The 27,890-nt window shown below is 40.2% G+C and overlaps 1 protein-coding gene across 1 annotated transcript in view; it reads right to left on the reverse strand.

The window, feature by feature from the left end:
* The window catches only part of slc7a10a (solute carrier family 7 member 10a), a 44,656-nt gene that overhangs the window by 5,096 nt on the left and 11,670 nt on the right, over window positions 1-27,890 (reverse strand). Inside the window, exons 2-8 of the mRNA XM_074666717.1 lie at window positions 27,130-27,334; window positions 23,929-24,080; window positions 5,982-6,107; window positions 5,686-5,839; window positions 3,237-3,360; window positions 2,703-2,806; window positions 2,496-2,592 (exon numbers count right to left, since the gene is read on the reverse strand). Of these exons, the coding sequence (XP_074522818.1) occupies window positions 2,496-2,592; window positions 2,703-2,806; window positions 3,237-3,360; window positions 5,686-5,839; window positions 5,982-6,107; window positions 23,929-24,080; window positions 27,130-27,334 (962 nt within the window). The remainder of the gene's footprint in view (window positions 1-2,495; window positions 2,593-2,702; window positions 2,807-3,236; window positions 3,361-5,685; window positions 5,840-5,981; window positions 6,108-23,928; window positions 24,081-27,129; window positions 27,335-27,890) is intronic.

Here is a 27,890-nt window from a genome sequence, read left to right on the forward strand (position 1 = left end):
TTTATTATCAAACAAATTAATATTTCTTACCACACAAACACAAAAAAGTACCAAAAAGTGGTACCGCTGAGTACCGCTGAGTACCGGGACCAGTTGCCAGGTATCGGGCATCAGTACCGCATCGTTTCAAATGTGAAAGGTTCCCATCCCTAGCTGTCTATCAGGACATTTGATTAAGATCACTTCAGGTTTCCATTGGCTGACAAGTTACATGAGGATGTAGGACCTAGCACCTATCCAAAGCACTAAAACCATGACCAAATGGTTCAATGACCCTGAGCTCACTTTGCTCGTCAGCTCTCCTGATCCCACAGAGAGAATCCGTGGGAGACTGTAGAGAGTAGATTAGAAACACTGGACTACAGGCACAGAGAGACTGAAGAGCTGCCAATCAACCTGAGCTCTAATAACACGCTACACTCAGGGCTAAGGAGCCATAACCAAGTACTGCATAATCAAAGGTTTTTAGAAGCTTGTTGAGTCTGTAATCAAACTGAAAACCTGTTTTGGTTGATCAAAATCAGAGATTCTGAGCAATAAGATTCTGATATTCTGAAATCCTGATCAATCAGAGATTCTGATCAAGAAGTTATCTAATAATCTGAAATACTTAATTTCTGATTTTAATGAGCAATTAGCTAAAATACTCAAAATTCAAACAAAAAGGGTTATAACAAGTTAGTTTAGATACAACTAATACAGAATATATCAAAGTTTATCTTTTTGAATTAAAGTGGAAAAAAAGGACTTTTTTCTCTAAATATTCTTATTTCCCGAGATGCACCACATGGACTACATTTTATATTTAAGTATCTAACAAAGTCAAAATGACATTAATCAGGCTGCTTTAAATAAAACTAAAAAATAAGACTTTTTAAAAAATAAGACGGAATGAGGACCATAAAAGATTAAACTGCATGCAGTAAAATGAAAATACAAGGGTTTTATGCTCAATTTGATTGTGATTTTATATGTTCGTATACTGCTGCAATGTGTTTACTTTTGAAAAATTTAGTTGAAGCTGGGAAATGGCATCCTTCAAGTTCATATTAAATTCTCTGTGCAGCAGTTTGAAGTCAGGGTTTGTACGACTGACAGCTTCTCCAGAACTCACACTCTTAACAGGATCCCCTTTTACCCCTTTAGCCTGCTAAAAACAGCCCTAAGAAACACTGTCCCATAAAACCTGGAGGTAGGGTTAGGTTCTGGAAAAAAACACAGATGTCAACTTCACTAAAACCTTCAAATGCCAATCTTTGGAAAAGAAAGAAACATGAAAAATAATTAACAAGCTTTGATGGGAAAATCCCTGCTTTGCTCTGATAAAAATGTCAAAACATGCATGTCATCACCCCACATTTATTTTAGCAAATCACAGCACATTTTGTTGGTCACATGATCTTAAAATGACAACAGTCTGAAATGACCTACACATCACGTCCAGTCTTAACAGGAATGAACGCACACACGTAGCATTTGGCCTTAAATCCGTACATACTAGATCTGGTCTTAATGGGTTTAAAGGATGTTTCAGTTTTTTAAAGTGGGCATATGTGAGTTAAATGTCACTGGTTGCGGAACTATCTGCATTAGATGGTGATCAGCCGGGCTACAACAAAGAGAAAGGGCTGGGAGGAAAAGCACACAAGCTGGGCTGCAGGTTTCTGCAGGCGGGGACAGGTCTGCCACGTATTTCAGCAAAGTTTAAGAGACACCAACACAAGCACTGATCTCAGTCTACGTGAAAGCTCTACAAAGAGTTTACAGGACTCATTGTTTTTGCACGATTTGTCTATCTGTGGAAGCAATACGGTCGTGTTCTTCCACCTGCCGGGTGTTTATCGCTCCAGCTGTTTCTTTGTGAAGGGGCCGAGCTGCTGGTACAATGATGAATGTTGCACAATTTTCACAACTCAACCGCAAAAAACCCTGAAATATGCCTCAGAAGTATTAGAGTCAATGGCATTGAGTTTGAGTTCTTTCGCTGTTATACCATAGACTGTATAAAACATGGACGTAGTCTCGCCAACGTCACCCGTCTGTTTCTGAAACAGAAAATGAAGCACATCTGCTGTAGTGGTCGTATTGGTAGTGGCGAGGGCTTCACGTACAGCTATAGGGCGCTGGCCGTCACGTGATCCTCAGCTGCGCCTCTTATTGGGGGGAGCTTGCGATCTTAATATCCTCTGAACGGCTGAGTTAGAAAAAGATTCACGCCCCATACAGTGGGTGCCGGTAGGAAAATTAGCGACTCAGAGAGGAGACGTTTTTTTGAACCAGGCTGTAAATAGGTTAATTTCTGCTTCGAAAACAGCTTTTTTTTTTGGTTTGGTGTGTATGTGACTTCCGCTACTTCCAGCCTCAAGCGAACACTCCAGAAACAGCAGATTTTAGCACTTCCACATTGTCTCATATTCTTAGACTGGAGATTGCCGCTTGTGTTATACGTGTCCTTTGAGCTTGACAGAGTAAAGAGGACAGAGTGCAGTACTCACGCAGACCAGCAGGGCTGGGATTGGGGTACAGTTCTTCAGGTGGATCATAGCCAGCAGATAGGGCAGGTGACCCTCTCTGGCTCCAGAGAAACACAATCTACAGAAAACACACAGGTGTTGTGATGAATGCTTGACCACAGTAATCATGTTTGGATCTTTTATGGCATTGATAAAGGTTCAGCATGTGTGTGCATCAAAGTGTGGTACCTGGAGGAGGTGAACAGGTATCCATTGATCCCCCCAAAGGTGGAGAGAGCCACAGAGATCGGCATCACCCAGGAAAACATCCCCAGCAGCTTCTGCCCAAAAGTCTGGAACAACACAACATCTGATGGATCACATTATTGACTTTCACTGAACGATGTAAAAACTGAAGGAATCATCACTTCAAAGCTGAATCTCTCAAATCAAATCTGAACACAGTCACACTAAGAGTTGATCAAATCAGATATGGACATTTTACCATTCTGTTGGGGTTTTTCTTTTAAAATGACCAATGATAGAGACTTTCTTACTAAACGACCCTCTCATAGCTGTCACAGTCAAATCACATGATTGTTTCCCAGTGTGCCCCTGAGGTCATGAAGAAACTTTGATCTGATTCACTGATTGATTAATTGGTTGGTTGTGGTCAGTCTCATGCTCAGACTCACACACAGCACGTGCTTCTCTCTAAGCAGTACAAATAGCTGTGTACTCTGTGTCAAAAACTCAGATTCATGGTAATGGAGAGCTGCTCACCACTGCCACAGCGTTGGAGGCCAGCAGCTCCTGAGGAGTCATGGAGGAGAAGTAAGCGATGTTGGTCATGGTGTAGACCAGGGTGACCAGAGGGATGGAAATGTAGATGGCACGAGGAAGGTTCCTATCAAAAAACCACAAGTAAGGAAGATAATTCAATGTTTCTGTGTTGGAAAACTGAAGTGACTGAAAGTGTAACAGATTGTGTAACACAGGGTGTCAAACATATAGCTTGTGGGCTGCAACCAGCCTGCAGGATGATAATTTCATGTATAAGAATTACAGCACAGATGTGGAAATAAATGTCATTTTGAAAACATTTCAGGATCCTGAGAAGTAGTTTTCATCGTCAGGTGAAACAGTTTATAACTTTTGCTGAATGTTTTTTGTGAATTTAAGTTGCAATGCACCTGTGTAAGTGATAAACTGAGGCAAAACGTTAATCTTATTTTTCTTAATTAGAAATTTCTGGTGATTAAAAATGTTTTTGTAGAAAGAGAGTGAACACCACACTCGAAAGTTTTCCACTATAACAAAGGGAAAAATTTGGAGTTAATATTATTTATAGGTTACTGTGCTCTGATTTTACCGGTCTGGCCTTAACATCAAATCAAGCTGCAGGTGGCCCTTGAATCAAAATGATTTTGACACCCCTGGTTTATTAAGGCTTTTATAAGTCGGTTATTCAAAATCTTTATTTTTTCTACATGTGTAAAACACAAGAGGAGAATGACTGAAACATGCGGACATCACAGAAGACTGATCGCAGTGTGCCTGAAATAAACGGTGTGTGTAGTACATGTGTGCACACACGCCTGTGAGTGGGAAAGAAAGGTGGGTGCAGGGTGCCTGTGTATACATGCATGACTGATTTTTTTTTTCAGGTTTTTGAGAGCTTTATGCCTCTTCTGAACGTGTAATATCAGATGAGGAGCGTGTGTTTGTGTAAGAGAAAAAGAGAAAGCGACATCACCAAGTTATGATTAACTTTAAACATTAAAATCTGTATTATTCTCACTGGACCATGTTGCTTTTTTTCAAATTGATTAATAATTTCTCAATGCCACAATTTCATCGCAATAAACATCTAAAAACACTGCAACATGCATTGCAAGTTTTCCAGAAGGATGCTGTGAAATCAGCCATTTTAGCCCGCAACAATCCCCAAAAAGTCCACATCATCCTGGAGGGACTGACAAAAGACTAGGGCTGCAACGATTAGTCGACATACTCGACTACGTTGACGATAAAAATTCATCAACGCAAATTTTAATAGTAGATGCTTCATATTATTGTTTTTATTGTCATGGTGAAATCAAATACCAGGGGGTAATACTCATCTGTAACTTCAGTTCAAAGCATGAGGTGCTGTGTTATTGGATACTTTTATGGGAAAAGATCACTAAGTTCATACGTGAGGAATATTGATGAGGAAAAATCTCCACTCTCAGAGAGCGCTGTGCGCTGACGGAGGCTCTGCATCTCCAGCTTGGACAGACTGACAGCTCCCAGAGTTTAGCGTCTGATAAAGTGATTTAGAGAGTCTCCTTCACTCTCTGTTACAGACAGTTTTTCAGGATCTGAGTCACAAACTAGTGTCAAAACTCCCCTAACTTTTGAAAAGAGAGGAAACTTATCTGTTTAACTCTCAAGCTCACACTGCACCGGTAACACTCAGCGGTGAGGAGGAGGGGCGGAGTGCGCATGAGCGAAGTGGAAGTAGCGCATGTATAGAAACGAAACTAAACACGTTGTCATAGAGAGCTGGGAGAGAGTCAGACGGGATCATACAGAAAGCAAAGCAAGACCCAATAAGCAAATAAACACTAGAAAACAAGCACAAAGTCACTAATAAGCGCTCTGTCCAACAACTTCATTTCCCTGTTACCTGCTTCATTCATTTTGAATTTTTTTTTTCTATAGTACTATATTTTTTTTATGTCATCATGAATGAAATAAAGACAAACAAACAAACATGACACAGGGCTGACCAATCAGAGGAGAGAACCAAACTCTGGGTAAAAGCAGTGAAAATGCAACACACAGGTTGAATTATAAAGGTCTGCACATTTTAAAGGCTAAATTAGGTTGAAACACAAAATCACCGTGACTAATCGACTAATCGAAAAAATAATTGATAGATTAGTCGACTTTAAAAATAATCGTTAGTTGCAGCCCTATTGGACTGTAAGAGTAAACAGACTGGCCTTTTTTTATTTTTTTCTTCATTTTATTCCATATTTTGCATTTTGCTGTGCAAAACAATGTTGTTTAATAAGCTTTGTTATGAGAGAGATTGTTTTGGCATTTATTTGAGATTTGAGATTAGTTGACTAATTAATCAACCTGATTAATACCATCTGTGCTGGGGGTAATCGATTAACACACAATCAGAGTTTAAAAATCAAGTGTCTGAGATGTCATGAAATAACTCTGAAGTGTGTCTTACTTGCGTGGCTCCACCACCTCCTCTGTGACGTAGTTGAGGAAGTTCCAGCCGCTGTAGGCAAAAGACGCCTGCAGGAAGGCCAGCGCGATCTGCCCCACTGAGGGGTCCCCGCTGAACTCGAAGGCGTTGCTGGGTCGCAGGGCGTCATAGTGACCTGGAGGAGGTGAGAATAATATTATAAATGAAATGTCATGTCAAACATTCTGCATTTTACAGACCAGACCACAAAGATAAGAATTTAATTTCTTCAGAACATACACGTTTAAGTGTGTGTGTGTGCATGCGTGTGTGTTTACCTCGACAGATCTGAACAAGTCCCACCACTATGATGAGAACCAGAGCGAGGAGCTTTCCTACGGTGAAAACATCTTGTATCCTTGTTGCCCAGCGCACACTGGAGCAGTTCACCCAAGTCAGGAACACTGCAGGAGGACAATAACTTAAAATAAACAACCTGAACAACCTCAACTTATACAAGAACACAAAATAAATCAGTCACTTTACACACCAGCACATCAAATACACAAAACATTAGCCGCACTAAACCATCACAGGCAGATGCTTCTGAAGCTTACAGGGATTATGTGTGCAAAGTTCAAGAAAAGGAAGGTTCAGGCTGTAATATCAGAGCCTGAACGTTCAGTGTAATATGCCAACACCCTGAAAAGACCAGTTCATGATCAGACCAAAGAGGGTGCACTGGGTCTGCTGTGATCTTGTGAGTCAGAATAATGCTGCACTGGTCAGTCATCATGATCACTCAGCACAAAGGCTTCATAGTTACCTCACCACCCAGATTAACAACCCCTTCCATTTTCTGCTCTCTTCAGTACAAGACGTGCAGATTTGATGACAACTTTAGTGAAGAGAGCACAGATCTGTCTTTCTCCCTGCTCCTCAAAGCTCCTCCAGGCTGTGGTGCTTTGGTGGAAGAGTGGGATCGTTTTTCCTCGCTGACTCCAGCACACTGCAGACACTGCCGACTTTATTAAACCATGTATCAGACAGATACACATTAAGGTTTTTTTGTTACCGACACATTTGATACACACAAAGCATTATAGTCTAGTGTCTACAGTTTATTTTTGACATGTTTATTTCCTGTTTCATTCATATTGTCCTCATGTGTTTGCTGACTCTCACATATTTAAGTTGAGTGTATGTTGCCATCTCCTTCCTCTCTGTCAGCTCAAATCAAAAGATCATCATTCCTGTCCGAACAGACACAAGTCCTGTTACTTCCCCTTTCCAACCAAGCATGTGCATGTGAACGTGCTTCATCACTGCAGCACTGACCCTCATTTTTGCCTTGTTTTTGTGTGCAGCCATAACAAGGGCTGGACCAACTCCAAGTGAGCCAAACGGAGCGAGTGTAAGTGGCTCTCTAGTCGCCCTCTAACTCAAGTGCAGGATTACAAGTGGGGAGTAAACACAGAGAGACGTGCGAGTCGGGGACAGAAAAACTTTAGTTTCCACTTCTCCAGCATCGTTTTACACTCCTTTGCTGTGATGCAATTTTGTTCAGAAAGTTTTTATCAGACAAGTAGCCCTTTGTGCCACTCATTTCCCGGGAGGTAGTCCTGGGTCTTAAAAAGGTTGGCGACCCCTGCTATAGATCTTTGTGTTACATGTGTAGCTGCAGGTGTGCAAACATACACTGACACCTTCAATATGTTCTGATAAAAAGGTGTGTTTTATGTCTGCTGCAGTGAGATGATGTTGTTTTATATGCTTCATGGTGATAATGATGTGCGACGCATGAATCCAGGATGTTATGATGGTTTACACCCCTCACACATGCACATTATTACAACTTAATAAAGACAGTTTAACACTCTGCTGCAGCAGATAACTGAAAAAAAACTGTTCACGTGATGATGCAAGCATGAAATTTGGCACAGATGCTCTCTGAGAGATACTCTTTTGAAATAAAACATTAGAATAGACACCCAAAAATTTGGTATGGCAGCCATTTTTCAAGATGGCCGCCATTTCCATTGAACGCTGATGATTTCAAAGGTTCCTGCAAAGGTTCAAAAGGCGATGCAAACATGAAATTGGCAAAATACTCTGAGGGACACTTTTGAAAAATTGCGTTCAATATGTGAAAATTCTAGATGGCGGCCATTTTTCAAGATTCTGGATGGACTTTTCTCCTGAGGTCTCTCACATCTTTAGCAAATTAAGTCAATACCCTCCTGTACTTACTGATGGTGACTTTAAGATCCTGGAGAAGTTTTTGGTCCTGATGTACGATAGATCAAGTACAGCTGTTGGTGTAGATGAGGCTAGATCAGTCAGGCAACCAAGCGTCAACCAAAATCAGAGAGTCCTGCTGACTGGGGATGAAAAAAGGTTGGTGGACATGGTGGGTTTTTTGGACAGCTGATACACCAGTTGCACAAAGTTGTGTACAACTGGCCAAGTGTGGCTGCAAATCAGAGTGCTGTGAAAGGTGCAAATGTTTCAAATTGGGGTTCATCTGCACAGCACTGTGCAGCTGCAAGTGAGGCTAGAAAAGTAAGCAGCCAGCTTGAGTCTTTGGTATGGCTCAGTCTTTGTGTTTCAGTCAGACCTATGGCCCAGCTCTTTATCAGTGTGTCTCTAATTTTAACAGTGAACCACAGTGTTTTTAGTTTGGTTTAAGTGTATTGTTTTCCACCAGCTTATTATCAGTAAATATATTCAAAGTTGAGTTAGCCTACCTTTCATTTGTGAGGTTATTCCTATTCTGCAGAAAAACACACCACACCAGTCTTTGTGTCATCATGAACCAACTCTGGGGCGGTTCAAAACCCCTTAGATAAGAATACATCACCATGAACACTAACTGCTGAGGAATCACTGCAATTATTCTAAATAAATTGAATTAATTTATTCCATTCTATAGCAGCTGGGTGAGAAGTAATGTATGGTTAGCAGGTTGTTATGGGATATGGAACCCTGACAAGTTGTGACAAGACTACAAACTGTACCTTAAATTCCTGTTTGTGCATGTTTAAGAGCCAAGGTGTGTGGAGAATGTTTTTAACTATTTAAAAATGAATCCTCTTTAAAAAATAGACATTTTTGTCTTTTAACTTAGTTTTGATGCTCTGGACTTACTTATAGTGGGAAGAAAAACATTGACATACTGATAAGTGAAGCTACAATACATAATTCATGCGCTCTTGCTGCATCAGATTTTTTTCAGTTATTATATAAAATATATACACAGTAAACTCCTCTCAGGGTTCCTCTTGAGTGAGTTTAGTCACTATTTTACATGTGATTTAAGGGACGCTTCTTTCACAAGTGGCTGAATATTGGGCAGAAACCACAGAAGAAGAAAAGATGCACTGGCTCATTGAAGTCCAAAGTGTGGACACACCTTGACTTTTACAGTGTGGACAGAGCTGGATAAAGACTCAGCAGTATGCAAGAAGTAAATGATTCACATAAGTAGAAAAATTAACATCATTGTTTTATGATTTTTAACATTGCAATCTTCTTGCTCATTTTTTGTTTGTTTACTTGAAACCCTTTCTTCTAGTCTTTGTTTATGAGCTCAATTGGAAAAAAGTTACTGCTTTTTCTTTGACTCTCTAGTAACGTGATGTCAGTTCCCCTGAATAAATCCAAAAAACTGACTCGCGTGTGATGTTGATTTTTTTGGAAAATATGGCTCCTGATATAGTCTGTAGACAACATCATCGTTATTCAACTTTTTCACAGTCTGGTGTTAAGGAAGCAAACTTAAATTTTGAATTAAAATGGAAATGTTGAAGAATTGCAATTTAAAATAAATTTGCATCCCAAAAATCATAAAACAATTGAACTGAGGCAAAAGCATATAATTCTAGCCCTAATAAGACGTGTCCCACAAAAACAATACATTGGGGGTACAACAAATATGCAGAGCCACTTCAGTGGCCATCATCCTGAGCTCATGGACAAAGCTGTACCTACTGGCCCTTTATTCATCTTACTGAAAGCTCACTTCATGCCTGCAGCTGGAGCCAAGACCCGAGAGCAGCAGACGGACTCATCGATTCAAAGAGCTTTTACATATCCCTCTACAACTTTCACTGTATGTCAAATTTACTTTGTTCTCCATTAGTTTTTTAATGCTGTAAAAAGAGACAAAAAGATAAAAAGCTCAGTTGCTCAGGTGCAAAATGTTTCTCTTGCAGAGCTGAAGACATTATGGTCAGCAAAGAGCAGGAAGATAATAAAAATATGAAGGCCAGAGTCATCCATCTTTCCATAACTGTGAGTCAAACTGATGGAAGACCCTGGTGTGTGTGAACTTTGCCAGTTTATGAGTATGTAAATGTGTTTTTTATTTGAGGAAGAGGCAGAATCTCATCACTGCAGCTGTATGGACCATAGCTCAAGATGAACCAGCACAATATAGGAGAGTGATACTTTAATGTTAACAGAGAGAGGACACAGAGTCTTCCTTCTGTCTCCATTGTCAGGGGGCTGAGTTAAATTTGCTGAAGTCTGGGTGGGGGACAAAGTTTTGACTCCGCATGTTTTGTACATTTGTGTTTACGGCTCGGTCGCTACTCCTGTTTTTCTGTTCTCACGAAACAACTCCAGCCATCAACCGTGTTTTCTGATGAACACACACCCTGATGAAGTCTTAGTCCAGAACAGGAGTTCTATTGAAGCCATGAGCTGTTTCTAATTTAACAAATGCACAGAAAATAAGCAATCTAACAAATGTGGTTTCACAGAAGGAAAACTGGTTTAGTTCATTAATCTGTTCCTTCTCAACTCTCCAAGCAGCATGTGAGTGTGTGTGTGTGTGTGTGTGTGTGTAGGAGCATATAAGGGCAGGGGGTGTTATCGACCATGTCATCCATCACCGGTGTTGGGCTGCCCTCCCACCACAGAAATGAGACAAACTGCTTCCGCTGGCACACACACATTCACACACGTGTGAATTTTTGGCAGCTGCTTGCGGTGGCACCGGGCAGAGCTTTCTCTCCCTTACGACACCGCCGTGTTTTATAGTCCCTCACCCTCGGGGTGTTGTACGCATTTCCGTTCCTGTGTTCCTGTGAACCCCCTCCCTGCACCTCCCCCTGCTTTCCTCTGTGCTGACCCTGACAGGAAGGAGGTGCCAGCGGGCTTTGAATGTGACAGCGCAGGTAAATCTGTGTCCTGCTGTCACCTCCTCTATTGAACGCTGCCTCAGCACTAGAATACTAAACTAATTACTGCTTTTACTCTTAATGGATTCTGATCCCCACTTGGTCCAGATTTATCAGGGGGCTTTAACCTCGGGCACGCCTCCTCATGGTCCAAGGTCTGGTCACTGGAGGTGCTGAACTGCCAATAACCTTGCAGTCCCATGTATTCACCACAACATGTCCAACACCACAATCCCTTCAGACTACAGTAAATTTACAGGATTTACTCTGGGTAGAAGAATAGTGCCAAGATAAGTGATGTAGAGGAGAGGTAAAGACAAGAAAGGCTGCACTGATCAGCTGAATTATTTTCTTTGTTTAACGCTCATTCAGTCGAGCCCAGAGGGCAGCAACGCTGAGCCGTAACAGGAGTCTGCATTAGGCAGTAACAGCGCTGCAGAGAGTGATGTTAGTACTCCATCTCTCAGTAGTTTAAAGTGGTGTTACTGTTTTTGACACAGATAAACAGCCTTTAGGTAGCTCAGCTGCTTTACTGAATGTGCTAGTACTTTATCGCCAACAAAAACTTGATTTTCACACAACAAAGTTGTGTTCAGCTGAGCATCCTTCCTTGATCTTAAACCAAACATCTAAGGATCAGAAGATGACATCGGCTAATGTATAAAATAACTATAAAATTATTTTTCTGCAGCTGTAGAAGACCAAAATAATTACCTCAAACTACAGTAGATATAACTTATTGTTTTAGTTAACTGTTAACTGGTTCAGGATGAATATTTGTAGATCAATTTGTTATGCAGCTTTATTAAACCCTTTGTTCTGATTGGCTGAACCCTAAAACAAGAGTGATTAATTACTAACAACAAAAGTGATGCCAACCTACTCACATGACTTAAAGAATGGATATTAAAGGTGTGTGTAGCACACTTCTCCACCTGCTAACACTGTGGTAATGAGGTTAGCCCAGTCTCAGGCTGGTCACAGAGTGGGAAAAGTAACGACAGCAGGTGGGCATAGATGAAACCACACACCAAAGAGTTACTGGACCCCAACATCTTTGATACCCCTTTTCTGCCAGTGCTTGTTTGGTGCTGATGCTTAGTTGGTGCTAACCACGTACTTCCTTCAAACCAGTTTGGTTTTTATTGGGAAGGAGCCAAGTTGGAGCAATGTCAACAACAACAGCATGTGTCAGTACTCCACTCTGGCTCAGAAAGGAGCTGGTTGGGGTTAGGGTTAGTGCCGGAGCACAGCAGAAACCAAGCAGCAACATTTGGTTTAAACAACGCTTCTGCATTTGTTAAAATCTGCTGCTACTAAAATGTCCACTTGAGGCTGGCTTAAAAAGTACTGAAAGTTACAGTACAGCCTATGGAGGACCAGTGCTAAGTCAGGCACTGGCCGGGAACTTGCACTAGTACCAGCTTGGTCAAAAAGGGGTATGATAGAGAAAAGTGGAGTAACATCCTGTCCTGCAATCCAGCAAGCAGCAGAGATGGTGAGAGCATCTGTAGAGGCTGGTTCATACTTCTGCATCAAACCAACACCATACGTCGTTGTAGCCCTTTTTTGTAGCAGAAAACTTGTATCTACTCCTTATTGTGCTTTAAGGGCCACGAAACACAAGCCCTGTGATTGGTCCACTGGGCAGCATGGTTCTCACATTTCTGGAGTCACTGCACATCTACCATAAATTTCACGTCCTCAACATCTCCTCTCTATCCTGTCTTGTTATAGTTACTGTATGATAAAAGGCAACATGCTAGCGCTCAGATCACGGTTAAAAAAAGAAACAAGTAGACAAAGAAGTGGGATGAGAAACAGGTGATGTGACATCATCTGGAAAATACTGCCCCATGTGTTTGGGAGGAATGATTCAGACATCACTGCAGAAACATGTAGCGCTCACAGCTATATCAGCCACTACGGTACAGGGTCAACACAGAACTATTTCTCCAAAGGCAGTTTGGGTCTTATCCTGCAATCATCACCACCCATTTACTCTAAATTTTCCCCCACATTCAAAATAAATACAGCTCTGATGTAGTGTGCTGACTATGCTGCTGTAGCTCAGCATGATACATACAGTATATCTGTGGAGCAGTTCTGGTACAGTGAAGCTGTAGAAAAAAAGTTTGGCTCACTACTTTTGACATTAGCTGGCTCAACACAGCACCAAAACAAATGCACTGATTTAGAAGAAGATTAGTTTATTTAGGAGACAGCAAATCAGTTGTTTGAAAAACCAAGTGTGTGTTTTTGTAAAGAAATATGCAAACACTGTTTGGTGAATCTTCTGTTAGAAATAACAAATCACTTTTTGACGCTAACAGAAGTTTATTTACTTTACTGTTTAACTTTAATTTATTTGAGAAAAAACTGGAGGGAAACAGCTTGAGAGCATAGAGTGCTTGAACTTTTGTGAGTTTATCTTGGTTATGCACAGTTTTGCTGAGGGGTGTGAAGCGTCAGAATAAAATTACTCTCAGCATTCCTGTGTGACAGAAACAGGTTTCCATCCTGACTGTCTCACAGAGCTGAGTGTGTGGACATGTCCATGCAGCTGAACCCCGACACAACAAAAAGGCTGTTCTTCGCTTTGCTGGCAGGTTTTAAGCTTCTGTTATTTACTTTTGAATACACTGAACAGAAAAAACATAATTATTCTTTTTTTTTTATGTATATATTAAGACAATTCACATTCAGTTTATTAAGGTAGTAACTTTGTTAAGAACAACATATTCAACAGGGAGCACTTGAATAAAAATATGACCAAACTGGATGTTGAACTACTGATGAAATTTCATTTTAACAATTAAAGATTGTTGATAAATAAAAATCACCTCACAAACATTTTTTCTAACAAACAACTTATTATACTACCAAGAAAATGTGTGTACAACATGAGAAGGTGTCTGAGCTAATCCTAGGGTGATAGTCAGTGCGTATTCTGCTCTTGTAAGGGTAAGAAGTGTCAGTGGTTCTGATGAGGACAGATGTACTTGTGTCTAAACTAAAACAGGCACTCCAACCCTCTGTTTAGTGCATTCTTGTAAACCTGTACTGCTGGTGAGAAATATCTAAAAAAGATTTTAAAAAATAAAAAAATAAAAAAATAAAGTGTCTGTGTCACAGTTTTTAGGGTTAGGGTCAGAACTGACTTGTTCTACAAAATATCTCAGCTGTGAATCTAATGCACCTGAATTCACCTGGGCTTGATCCAGTCGCCACTGTCTTACAGTCCCTTTATTAAAAGGAGAACCTTGGTTAACTCAGATGTTTTCCTGTAACCTCCAGCCAGAGTTTATTTTGTCAGTGAAAGTTGTGATGATCAGTATTTTGTCAACAAACAAAGATGATAGTGTACATGTTAAATAAACTGATAATAAAGGTTGCAACTGAATCTGCGTTTGTGATGCCCCAACACAACAAAAAGGACGATGAATAATTTAAAGAAAGCCTCAAATTATCAGCAACAAATGTGACAAATTTTCACCTCCTCCGCACACCTTTCCCATCATCAGTATGAGATAATCGCCCAGTGCATGTCAGCAAAAAGTCTGTGTTTTGGTCAGAAGCCCAAACTAACAAATGTTTGGCTAGCTAATCCCCAAGCTGCGGCTGAAAACTGGCATCTTGAAATATGAGTTCTTTAAAACAGTAGCCTGCAGGGTAAAAGAAAATTCTCACAAAACCATTTCCTAAAATGAACATAGACTGAAGTGAGATTTAGAAAATAACCCATGTTCCACTGAATTCTGATTTAAACAACACAAGACACAAACAGTTTAACATGAATAAAATCATGAATAACATCACAAATAACCCCAAAACTAATGCAGCTCTTTGAACGGCTTATATACACAAAGTTAAAGTCTCATCAAAGATGAGTCAACTAAAATAAACATGCTGAGGATAAGCAGGAAGCATCCATATGTGATTTTTACCAGAACAAAAAAAAAGGTGATGGGATCAGACCAGTTGGAGCAAAATGAGCTCTTCAGACCGGGTTATTCTCCTTACACTTCCAGCTTCTCTGATTTTTCATCCACACACTGCCGGTCTGCTGACTGACCACCATCCCTCAATAAAGCAATGAGAGAGTTTTGTTCAAACTCCAATAAATTCAATAATAGGCCCAACATGCCCAGGAAATCTTAGTACGTCTAAGACTGCCAACATTTAATTGAAATCATTCAACCACATTGAAATAATTTGTGCACAGCCTAAGTACTTACTCTTACCCCATTCTTTGTGCTGCTCCATCTACAGAGGCACCACTCAGACTGGACTCATTCTGACTTTTGTCTTACTTACCCAGAGGTCCATTAGGAATTAGATCACATTTTAATATGCCAATTTAAGGCACTAAATATAAAAGGGATTCAGCCTCTGCAAATCTGTTTTTAAGCTGGTTCAAAAAACAGCTCAGGTCTTCCTTTCGCTAAAAGCACCCACTGTATGGGGGTGAATTTTTTTGTAACTCAGTGGTTCAGAAGATTTTATGATCATGAGTTTGTCCAATCAGAGGTGCAGTTCAGCTCACGTGACCAACAGGCGCCCTATAGCTGTTAGAAAGAAAGCTCAAAGCCCACATCATATCCATTTATGTAGTCTTCATTGCAGAGACTACGTCCATATTATACATAGTCTGAGATGGGGACATGCTAACAGCAGATATTCAGTACTGAAACATCGGATTGGTCTTTGACATCCCTACCCCTAATGATGCCTGGTTACCTAAAATCTGCTGTACATTATGCTCCAGACAAGTAAGTCATAAAGAATATAAACTAACCTACTTACAGAGAGTTGAGCTATCCAGACGAACTGCAAACATGTTTGGTTCTGCTGTGAAAATAAGATTTTGAAGAAAACTATTTTAACAGGATGGACACACCTTCTGTTTTATAGCCACGAGGAAAGACAATGGCTCAAATCAATATCAATTTATAACCTGTAAAAAAAACCAAAAATTAAGTGTAGCAAGTATTAGACATTTGACTTTCTATGAAAAACTTCATAGCGTAACCAGAACACATTCAGTGAAGCTGAGTTTGTGATCCCCTTTTTAAATCAGCTGCAGCTCTCAGCGTGAACCTTGTTTATATGTAGTCTGAAATACAAGTGAGGGGCTCACATTCCTCTACAAAACCAGTTTTGCTGCAGGCAGTGATATGCATGGCCCTCTGTGCATAAACATTGTTCATAAATCTGGCTCCTGATTGGCTGAAGCTCCTGCCTGCACTGTTTTTCCTTTGTTCTTTGACTGAGTCCCTCCCCTGATGGAGAAAAACACAAGTGTTGACTAAATTTTAGTTCCTGCAGCACTAAAATGAAGAACCTCAGTTTCTGATTACACCACCAAATTTAAGGAAAAATGAATGAATTTAAATGAAGGGTGATCTATGTTTACCTTAGTTAAAATTAATGGATAAAGAATAAAGTGGAATAAGAGTGATTGTGTGAACAAGCCACATGAAGGTGCTTTCCTGAGCTGTCCGATGGTCCTATTATTAGAACCCCTGACCTGGACCTGTATGGCACACACATTAACACTCACACATATACACACACACCTGGTTGGAGTCCTTATCAATCTCATGCTTTACTTTTTTGGGTGAGGGGAGGAGGAATGTGCACACGCTGACTTAAATTCATGAAACTTTCACCAAGAGAAGTTGAGTTGAAATAACAGCAGCCTCAGTAAGACTCAGCAGAGCAGAACAGCTCTAAATCCAGATAATCTCACTGAGTGTTTGAGGAAAACAGTGAGCCGAGCAACGGAAAACTCCTGTAATTTGAAGCCTACAGCCAAGACACTCCAAGTGTTTTCTCCTGAAGTGACTTCTCACTTTTTGAGCTTGTTAAATCCATTTGGATGGAAGAAAAAGTCACAAATATCACCCAAGATAACCTGCTTTTTAAGTTTGCCAGGGCAGAAGAGTGAAGGAGTGTAACAGATTTCACAAACCACGTTTCAAACTCTACCTCTACTTTTCCTCTGTCACAGCATTTTTTTCCCAGAGCAAAATTACCAGTTCAGGTTTCCCCTCCTACAAAATAAAAGCACCTTGTGACTGTTAAAACTGGTGAAACAGTGAATGAAGCAAACAGTCTCTCTGATGCTCTTCAGGGTCTTTGAGGGTTGTGAGCTGAGTTACTGCTTACCTCAAACTCTGGTTTAGAGGCTTTGTGAGAAATTAATATGTTGTGTCGATGTGACTCGAGGGTGGAAAAACTTCTGAGATTTGCTGAATGGTGCATGAATTTTGGTTCTTTCTTTCCTAACAGCTTCATCAATCTTTTCAGTAACCTTACAGTCACTATTTTGCAGATCACAGGAGTTAAAGGATTGCATGCCAATCTATCTGAGAAGAGACATTTGGAGATCAAAGGCAAACACCAACTCAGGTTTTGTCAGAGAAAGTCTGACGTAGACACAGGCACTAATCCAGTGTACAGTTGCTACTTGCTGATACTTTACTACCTCTGCCAAAGAGGTTATGTTTTTGGGAGAGTTTGTCTTTCTGTCTGTCTGTTTCTCTGTGAACAACATAACTAAAAAAAGTTACCAACATATCTTAAGGAAATAAGGAATAAGTGATTAAATTTTGGAGGTGATCCAGATCACCATCTGGATTGAGGATTTTTTTTAAAGGATTTTTGATCTTTGTGTATATAACTCCACAATAAGTGGTCGGATTGCTTTGCAAAACAATACAAGACAAGGTCATGGTAATTTCTGACAGATGTTAAAGTAGGATCCAGATCCTGGAAATATTCTAGATACTTAGATCCAGAATATGAAATATGTACTGGATCATCATAATTTTCAACACTGTCAGGAAACAAATTATTAGGGATGCACGATATTATCGGCACAATATCGGTATCGGCTGATAAAAGCTTAAAAACACGTTAATCGGTATCGGCAGATATGAAAATTTCTGCCGATAGTCACAGCTGATAAAGTGCTATTCAGTTAGCATTATTATTATTTTCCATCTGAAAAATAAGCTCCTTAAATAAAATGTAGCACTTCATTTATTTGCACTGCAGAGCTCTGTGTCTGTCACCAGGTTGTTACAGTAGCTCTAAAATAATCAAATGCAACTTGGTCATGTTTAAAAATGCATTGTACATTTAAAGTTTATGTGATCTAAAGAAATTATTTTTCTGTATTTCAATACTGAATGTCTTGAGTTTGAAAAAATAATACATTTCTTATTTATGGTAAAATCAAATGTTTTTTTGTCTTGTTTTATGTTTGTTTCTTAAACAAATAAGACCGTCACAATTAGAGTAACATATAAATTCCAGTACAGGATAGACTTAGCTTTCTTTAAAGTGAAAATAACAAACAAACTTGTGATTATCGGTATTGGTATCGGCCAAAAGGGGTTCCGATATATCGGCATATCGGATATCGGCAAAAATCCAATATCGTGCATCCCTACAAATTATCGTACAAACCTGCAACTAACACCAAATTGTAGCAGACAGTCTGCTGAAAGGGAGTATAACATTAAAGTAGGACTCAAGTGTTGCATGACAATCACAATATGCTTGGTGGAGGTCTGCACTCTCTGATTGCTTTCTAGTTGCTTATTTTATTGTATACTTAACACTTTTTCTAATAACCCTATGACAACTTATTTTCCAACTGCTGTATTACGTGAAGAGCAATGGTAATACCAAATCCCTCCCCCCAGATTAATAAAGTATTCCTGATTCCTGAGTCTGATTCCTGAAAACCCAGATCTTGTTACTGAACATTCATTTTACTTTGAAAAGTTTCAGTTTAGGAGGGGAAGCATTTCAATACAACTAGTTAGGAGACGTTTAATGTTCCTGTTTTTATCATTCATAAATAGGACCAGCAACTTTTGAACTTTCATACAAATCATTTTTCCAGTAGACTGATCAAAGCTAAATCAGGGGTAGGTGGCTTCAGAGCAGTTCCATGTTGCACGATGAGTCATAAGTTCCATCACTTTGCTGTCTTTTGGATTTCTCTGTGAAACAAAAGCAGTTGAAAAATCTAAGGTATGGACTGAAACCAGAACACTGCTGTCAACAAAGTGTGTTTCAGCAGAAACTGGATTTTTATTCAGAATTTTAAAAGAGATTAGTTAAAGCTGCTTGTTGGAACCTGAGAGTGATTTAATTTCCCAAACTCTGAGCTAGAAACACCTTTGAGTGCTCACAGCTGTGAGCAAACAGATACAAAGCTGCATTTTTGTTCTACAGGAAAAAAAAAACTAAATGTGGACATTTATTTGCAGGTGTGAACATTTGTTTCAAGTAAAAAAAAATCTGAATTAACAAGTACACTACACAGAAAGTGCTTTGAGTTGTTGCTCATTAAAATAGACTCAATTCAGCAACTGTCTGTTTTTTAATGGTGCAATAATTTTGGATTACTGTCAAATGGGAACACTTAGTGCTAACTGATAATCCTACCATAGATATCAACCATTAGCATAAAAAATGATTGAGGAATACTTTGATAGGACAAGGTAGGCAACTGGTTTTAATTCTCTGGGTTTATAATCCAAAACTGTAGATTGCACACCTCTGATGCCCTCTGCCTTCTTCTGTAACCCTTTAACTGTGTTCAGGCTTTTTGGAAAGGGAAGACGGGTATGGACTCAGCCCTCCATCCCAGCCTGGTGTCAAACGGTTTTCTTCTTCTTCATCTACTGATGACAGAGCTGCTACTTTAGCTCAGAGGTTAAATCATCACCGTATGTGCAGAGGCAACATTCCAGTCCTCACTCTCCCTGCCCAGTGTCCTACAACATCCACTGTTGTCCCTCTTAGAAAAGACTAAAATTAAATCATTTTTTAAGAAAAAGGGAAACAAGTTTTAGATGAAAGAGCTCATCAGAGTTCGGTGTCTACTTTCTGCTGTGTTTTGAATGAGAAAAGAGGATGGAAAGGGGGTGCCAGGCAGCCAATGGAAACATCAAACAGCCACCCAATGGGATCTCTCATCATTGATGTGCAAGGTGTCCTGCCCATTTCCTGTTTCCATGGTGCTCAGTGTCAGGAGCGTCACCGTAACCACAGTGAAACAATGCACAATGGCGTAGACACACCCACTCATTAGCGGCGTCCACAAAGGCTGGCACCATTATGCAGTCTGACACACAAACACGTGCACACACACATACACACACTTTGACTGGGGGCTCCTGGCCTGAACACACAGCAGTTGTAGCATTCTGACACCAAAAATAGTGCAGGTCCAGCAGCAGCAGCCGCAGCAGTGTGCTGCAGCCTGACACATGCACTCAGATACTCTTCATACCTCTCCGTCTGCTCCTCTGCTTCTCCGTCCGGCTCAGACAAGAACAAACTGGCTAGCCTGACGTCCAGACACACGCACAAGCTGCTAATGCCAATGGCTATTTAAACACACATCACACTACTATAAGACTTCAAAGGGAGAAGGGAGGATCAGATAAGAGGCTGGAAATGGAGCCCAGCGCCTCATCAGAAGTTAGAAAATGACAACGACAAGCAGAACAAACAGCGAGCTATCACAGATTTAGATTAGCCTCAGGCCTGTGATAAAACACAGCCATCAAAAAACAATGAAAAAGTAAGTTTCTCATCAAGTTGTGCTCTTGCTTGTTCTGCTTTACAAACAGATCAGTCACATCCATTCTACTTTTTTAATTTGACAGTTCTCAGCATGTATTCAGTATTCCTCCATCACTACAAGCATATCTAACGTTTGTCTGAGTGAAGGGATTTATGCCCTGACACGAGGCTCAGTTGTCTGTTACGCTGATCTAAGAAAAGCAGTTGTCCTCTGATGTTTACCTCACTGGGAGTTATTCTGGGTCATACAGTCAGATGACCTGTGTGTGTAAAGCAACAGAGTGTCTGAAGTGTGATACCGTGAATCATGATGTCACAATGACAGAGGCCCAGACACCACAAGAGCAACAAGTGTCTAACAGGTGTGTAAACGAGACAACCCACAAGACCTATGACGAACAACTCTATCAACACTCCTAGGATCAGTTTACATGAACTTCTCTTTAATGTCAAAGCTGAGAAACCTCCCCACCATCACAGTCATCAGTGAGACCTTTGGTTTAAGCTAAAGTGTTTAAGCCCTTCTTTACATAAGTTACTCCTTGTAAAATCAACATTTCAGCCCATAGCCAGTTCCAGTGCTAATGTTGTTTTTCTTTAATAACGGAGACTGTTTTGTTTGTTTGTTATCATTTTCCACATCCAGCCCACTGACGGTGATAAATCTTTATTTAAAGGTGCTGTGACGACTGTTTGACATTGATTGCAGACACCTTTGGCTAGACTCTGGAAATTTTCTGGGTTAAAGACTCAGTTTCCCATGAGCCTTTTCACCTACGGGACCATAGAGCTGTTGTTTGATACATGAAAACAAGACTCTCAAGTTTGAACAGACCACTGCAGAATAACAGATGCATGTGGGTTGAAATGACCCTGATCACAAACGGTTTAACCCGTGTTTTAGCCCGTGCTCTATCACTCTCCTGTTCAGCATCCTCCTGTTCTGACCTTCTTTTTCTTCTAAAAAGTTTAGCTCCTCTGTCCACCATTACTACAAAATGAATCCAACAATTCATTTTTCAGCTGAGAAGAAAAAAAAACTGTCTTCTCACAGCTAAACTTTCTCAGCCATGTTGGTGATGTCAAGGGGACTTTCTGTCTACATACCAAAAATGGATTTGTGTTCCCCCGGGAAAGTCCAACCTGACCACAAAAACTGAGAAACAGCATTTAGAAATAACTAATTTTTGCATAGATAATCCCATTTTGAGTTAAAGGTTATGAACAGGCAAATAAATAACAGTGATACTGTTTCAAAACAGGACTTTAAAGCAGCAGTAACTGTGAACTTAGTTTAAGTATTCTGGGACTTCTTTACTCTTTCTGTGAGTAAGTTTACAAACCCACCTTCACTATTTTTTTTGATAAAGCATCTTGGGTGTGGTTTCTCATTTATGTGACTCATTTCCAATTTTTTAAACAGCATTTGAAGTTCAAACAGACCATCTCATTCAAATGTGAGAAAACTCAGAAAACAGCCACAAATCATTCAACATGACTGAACACAGGATCATGATCTATATTGAGTATATCTCTGCATCTATATGGTCTATTTGAGTCATTCTGGTGTCATAATGAAATGAACACTTAAAGGTATAATTGGTAGTTTGATTTAGATACACTTTTTGTTATGCTGGTTAAAATTATCTATATGTACTACATGATGTGTTCTTAAAGTAGAGCGGAAAATATCCGCTATCTACAGCAGGAGTAAAACAGGGAAAACACCAACCAATCGTCTTCCAGGGACACCTTGGTTGTAAACCAATCAAATTCCGTGGCCGTTCTGCCCGCCTCCTGCGCGTACATTTCACTGCCGTGCACATGATTCAGTGCACGTGGCCAAGCTGAGAAGGAAGGAGCAGCGCTGCAGAATGGTGGAAAAGCAACCTATACCTCGATTGCCCGTTGCCGCTCCTCCAGCTAAACAGAGCAAGATAAGAAAGACAGAGCCTTTCTTTTTCTTGCTCCGTTCCCCTGCCTCTAACTACTGCCCCTCTCGCTCGACCTCGGGCATGTCCCCTCTGACCCGATGAGGTACTTTGCTCTGGGCTGTAGCTCGGATCAGAGTCTGATAAACTCTCACCACAGGGGCTCTGACAAGCAAAAAAAAAAACTGTGATATTTGGTAACTCCTAGAGAAAATGTACATGTACTGTTTGTATTATAGCTTTACTCCTGATATCATGTCACAGGTAAAAGTGGACGATTCTAACATGACAGTCGCGAGTACTGACAAAAGCCAGGTTTGTTTATTGTTTTTTTAGCTTTACGTTTTAACGTTTTGGTGTTTCCTTACCTCTACATGAGACATGGCTCTACGTAGTGAAAAACATCTTTTAGTCATTCACAATCATAGTTGCGAATCAGCGCCGCTCGTGCATGTGAGCAGGTGTGTTGCTTTGGAGGAGCTCCAAGGGGAGGGGGAGGAGGGGCTAGGAGGAGTCCTGACGAGATGCTACATTTAAATTCATGCTAGTTTTTCAGGACTGCCAACCCTGCCTTTAAGGAAGGAAATATAACGTCAGCATAGATCACCATGGGGTGAGTTACACAGGTTGGATTTTAAAGGTGTGCACTCTGCAGCCACTGATAAAAAATGAGGCCAAATTAGGTTGAAACATAAAATAATTGTTTTTAGTCGTCTAATTGAAAAATTAACGGATAGATTAGTTGACTATGAAAATAATTGTTTGTGGCGGCCTTATTGGCCACAATGTATGACTGGTGTTTCAGGCCTGATATCAATTATTCATTGAATCTACTAGTTCCCCTTTTGCTGAGCAGAAAATAGCAATCTTCAACCTTTGATTGTTTTTTACCTGCGCTCAGTAAAGAGTCTATGATGATATCTGACAGTTTGTGGTGAAGTCAACACAGTCGTGATTGTAAACACTCTCAGAGAGAGAGAGTCTTCCTCTTTATTTTATGCAATGTTACGCAAGATAAGGATCAATTTTCAGATTCTGCTACAAACTCTGTGATACAACTCTTTTCCTCTTGGAACCTCAGGGCCAAAAATAAACCAGAGTGTTTTTTTCAGATCTGAACACGTTCCCTGTGAGGACTGCTGTGTTGTAATGGTGCAGGATGACTGAATGCATTTCAGAAACATTATAGGAAGGAAGTCCTGCCAAGTGCTGCTGCTTTCAATTCCAGTTTGATGAGTCACTGTTTGGCTTCAGCCTTTACTACTAATGAAATGAAGCAATAAGAGTCTCCTTGCCTTTATCCTATAGAAACATCCTCCACTGCACAGGACACAGAGTGATTTATTCTTTAATGTCTTAACCAATAAAAGTACCATGTGCTTGAGATCAGATGCAGGGGTCACCCTGCCCTAACTCCTGATTTGGCCATAAAAATCAGGAAGGAAAAAGTGAGAAACTGATTCTCAAGAGATCTCTGGGTGAGTTTCAGGGGCACAGCACACGTTCAGAACAACAAACTAAGCCATGAATCAGAGCTTTAAAGGGTGCTTGTGACTCACAGATACAGATGGTGGCCAGGAGTCTGGTAGCGATGTACGGGGGCAGGCATTCTGGGAAGGCCGGCTGCAGGACGTAGTTAGCGAAGGTGAGAGCGATGACAGCCAGCGTGGTGGGATACATGATGAGAACGGCGCTCCATAACAACAGGAAACTACAGGGCAGAAGAAACATGGCAGATGTTATGTGAGAGAATGCAGTCCTTCTCATGCAACTAACAGAAATCTGCTAACACTGTATTGTTGGTGTTTATCATCACATGATAAGACCTGGCATTTCTTCACCTCTGCTGATCTGGCACTCTGGATGGTAGTTACACTCATGTTTTCTGTAGTTCTCTTCTACAGGCTTGGGCTGCTATAAACAATATGTGGAGTATCCAACCACACCACACTACAGCACACGGCGTGTTGTGTTGACATGAGACAAGAAACATGTCAAGGTGCTCCTTTTTTTGTTTCTTAATATAAACTTCACACTCTTCCTCTTTCTGGAAACCGCACAGGAACCACACCTCTTAAACAAAACAGCACGCGCTAACCACTGTGCATGCTGAGTTTGTGATTTCAGCAGTGTGTCATGTTTTAACTGGAAATGTCAGTGGGTCAAATCAAGACAGATACTCAGGTATGCATGGCAGCTTTTAAGAGGATAAAATGTGGCAACAAACTCTTGCTGTTATGTCAGGTGTTGTGGAGTGTTTGCAGAGTTTTGAGTGAGTTGACAGTTTGTCAGAGGATGAGCCTTTGTTGTAAAATGTCATAGTCAGAGTTGTGGGCTTTATTTTCACATACACTTAAAGGAGTTGATACCATATGAGCACAGACACAAAGTAACAACACTAGTTCCAAGCTATAGCCAAAATATAAACTTGTGTTTTCTAATCTCTGAGGGAAATGGAGAAAAAGACTTTAAGTTTGCTGCTCCTGCAGCCTGATATCTGTGGCAGGAGGATTTGAGTATAAGAGAGCCAGTTACTCCTGGCAAATGTTAAGAAGTCTTAAATTGTTGCATCATCAGCTGCCAACAAAAAGGAATGTATTTAGCTGTAAATCATGAACATGGTTAAAGTGCCAGCAAAATGCGCATCAACAGGTAAGGACACAAAGATTTATCATTTTTTACATTTAAATAAAATAAAATCATAAGTATTAAAATGTGCAAAACAGATTAAAACAGAATCATGCAGGAGCAGAGATTCACCCCTCCGAGAGCCAAATGCAGGCAGATTACTCAACTCATGACATGTCTAATTTATGGTAACCTTTACCTCTTTCTTTTATTCTACAGACCATGTAAGTGCACATGACAGACTGTATATAGAGTGTAGTGCTGTACGATTTGGGGAAAAGGTGCGATTTGCGATTAGGTGGACAATATTGCGATTGCGATTGTGCTTGCGATTTAATAAAAAAGTTGTGTCATGATGAGTCTACAGACTTGCTTGGTTATCACTGAGAAAAATCTGAATTGCATGTGCTGACATTGCGATTGCGATTGCGATTGCGATAATCGATGAATAATGAATAATGGCAGAGCCGGAGAAGCAGTTTGTCAAAAAAATGCCAGAGTTTGGGAGTATGTCACACTGAATAAAAGCACACAGCATGTTAATTGCAATGTATGAAAATAGTATAAAAAATTACTTGGATGGCACGGCAGTACGCCTACAATAATCCAGCTCTTAACACACAAGCAAATTTATAAAGAAAGTTATTATAAATAAAATTCCCGAAGTGCTCTATAATAGATTAACATTCTTCTCTAATGAACGTATGTACTGTACTAGGCAGGCATTGGATGGGAGACTCAGGCTTCCTCCGTGCAGGACAAATGTGATAAAAGGTTCAGTTCTCTACAGAGCAATGGTGGCATGGAATTTACTACCCAACTTTTTAATTTCAGACAGTAATAGAAGTTGCTTCAACAAGAAATTGAAGATGTATTTGTTTACATATGGCTTACCTGAAAGATAATAATATGAACTATTTTTCACTAATGACATGGATTTTTTGCTGTTGTCTCAAAAGGTTAGAAGAGTTCTGTGGTTGTCTCTTCTTTTTTGTTTTCTTTTATTAACTTGTAAACATGTATTGGTTAATTTCTGCAATCAAGTGGTGGATTATAGAGCTACTGTATGAGTGGACTGTGTGAATGTTGTGAGTGTAGTGTATATAGGCATGCTTAAAAAGAGGATATTTTTTGTTGTAAGTTTAATTTGTGGACCCCAGGAAGAATAGCTACTGCATATTTGCTGTAACTAATGGTGGATCCTAAATAAATCAAATCAAATCAAACACACAAGCATGTTGAACTCATCAATGACGAGCCGGGGAGCTCAACAGCAAGCTCCCACAGACAATCGTCCTTCAATATGATGTAAATTGTGTGGTAAGTCTTTTAAGACTTGTTTTGTCTTTTTATAAAATCCTTACCCCGTTTGAAAACCACAAGGAGTGCATTAAACTAAGGTTAGCATTAGCGTTAGCTGCTACAGATAGTGGTAGGGCAGAGGGAGTGTAGTGTTTGGCCTGCAGGTGAAAAGACTGAGGGCACATTTTTATTTAAATGCCTTTTTGGCCCACTAAGTTCTTCATCTGATGACACAACAATATATTTTCTGTAATTTTGCCCAAACTGTTGATTCTTTAAGTGACAATACATCCATGTTCTTTTTTTTCCCAGATTCATTGATTAAACGTAAATATAATTGTCAGAGTAATCGATTACCAAAATAATAGTTAGCTGCAGCCGCATAGGATTGAGACGACTTTATTTCTGACTCTCCAAATCAAAGCGTCAGAACGACTGTTAAATGGCTGTGACCTCTTTTGAGACTGGAATGGGGGTCAAGCCTGAGGATCAGCTCTGAACTTACATTTATTTTGCTTCTCTTTGCTTCCTTAATGACTGAGCATAGACCACACAGGACTTAACTTGAGCCCTCACAGGTCCGCTCAGTGTCAGGCACGTTTGACCTTCTCAGGCTTACAGTTCTGCTCCGTGATCAGCTGGCATGTCACATGACCAAAGGAAAGTCACAAGACTTTTGGAGCTGACTGAGTACAGACAGGCAGACCTACTAAACCACTGTTGTGTACAGACCCTGAACTATTTCAGTAAACTCCTTACAGAGTGCGTACAGTGGCTGGGAACTGAGTCACAACCAAGCTGCTTTGTGATACACAGGAATAAAAACTCACCCCACAAGCCCTCCAAAGATTTCTGTCACATATGAATAGTCTCCTCCAGACTTTGGGATGGTGACGCCCAGTTCAGCGTAGCACATGGACCCAAGCGCACAGATCCCCCCTCCACACACCCAGACGATGAGTGACAGTCCCACTGAGCCGGCATGCTCCAACACTCCTTTAGGTGAGATGAAGATCCCAGAGCCAATGATGTTCCCTGAAGAGAAGAGGAAGGATTAACCTGGTTAAAGTGTCATTCAGAGACACACAAACAGTTTCTGATTAGACAAAAAAAAAAGAAACGAAACAGCTGAGAACTCCCAGGAGGCTTGATACAACAATACAGTTAAATCATGAGGGATCGGTTTCCACATACTTTTCTTTCAACTAGAAAGGTTGAATATAATCAAGAGATTACCTGATCATTTAAACTCTCTGTGTGCCTCAGATCTTTTTCAAAACCTAAACCTCTCCTCCTTACAAAAGTTAAACTAAACTTTTTGCATTAAGCATCTGTAGAAATAGCTCAACAGACATGAACAGATTCATTAACCAAGTTTGGCAGATCAATGTGTGCTCTGTCTCTCCAAAATATTTTCCTTGTGTTTTAGTCCTTTGCTGGTAAGACGTCTATTTTTCAGCGTATTCTCAAATGAGTCATCTTTAAACTTTTTAACACCACCTTTAAACTTTATTTGAGATGCTATTATTTTGCTTTTTTACCGCCTTGTCCATCTCTTGCCTGTATGACTGTATTTCCTCTTTGCGAAGTG

This window comes from Halichoeres trimaculatus, unplaced genomic scaffold, assembly GCF_033239565.1.
Source record: "Halichoeres trimaculatus isolate MK-OKI-2021-1 unplaced genomic scaffold, fHalTri1.1 fHalTri1_scaffold_3, whole genome shotgun sequence".
NCBI classification, from domain to species: Eukaryota; Metazoa; Chordata; class Actinopteri; order Labriformes; family Labridae; genus Halichoeres; species Halichoeres trimaculatus.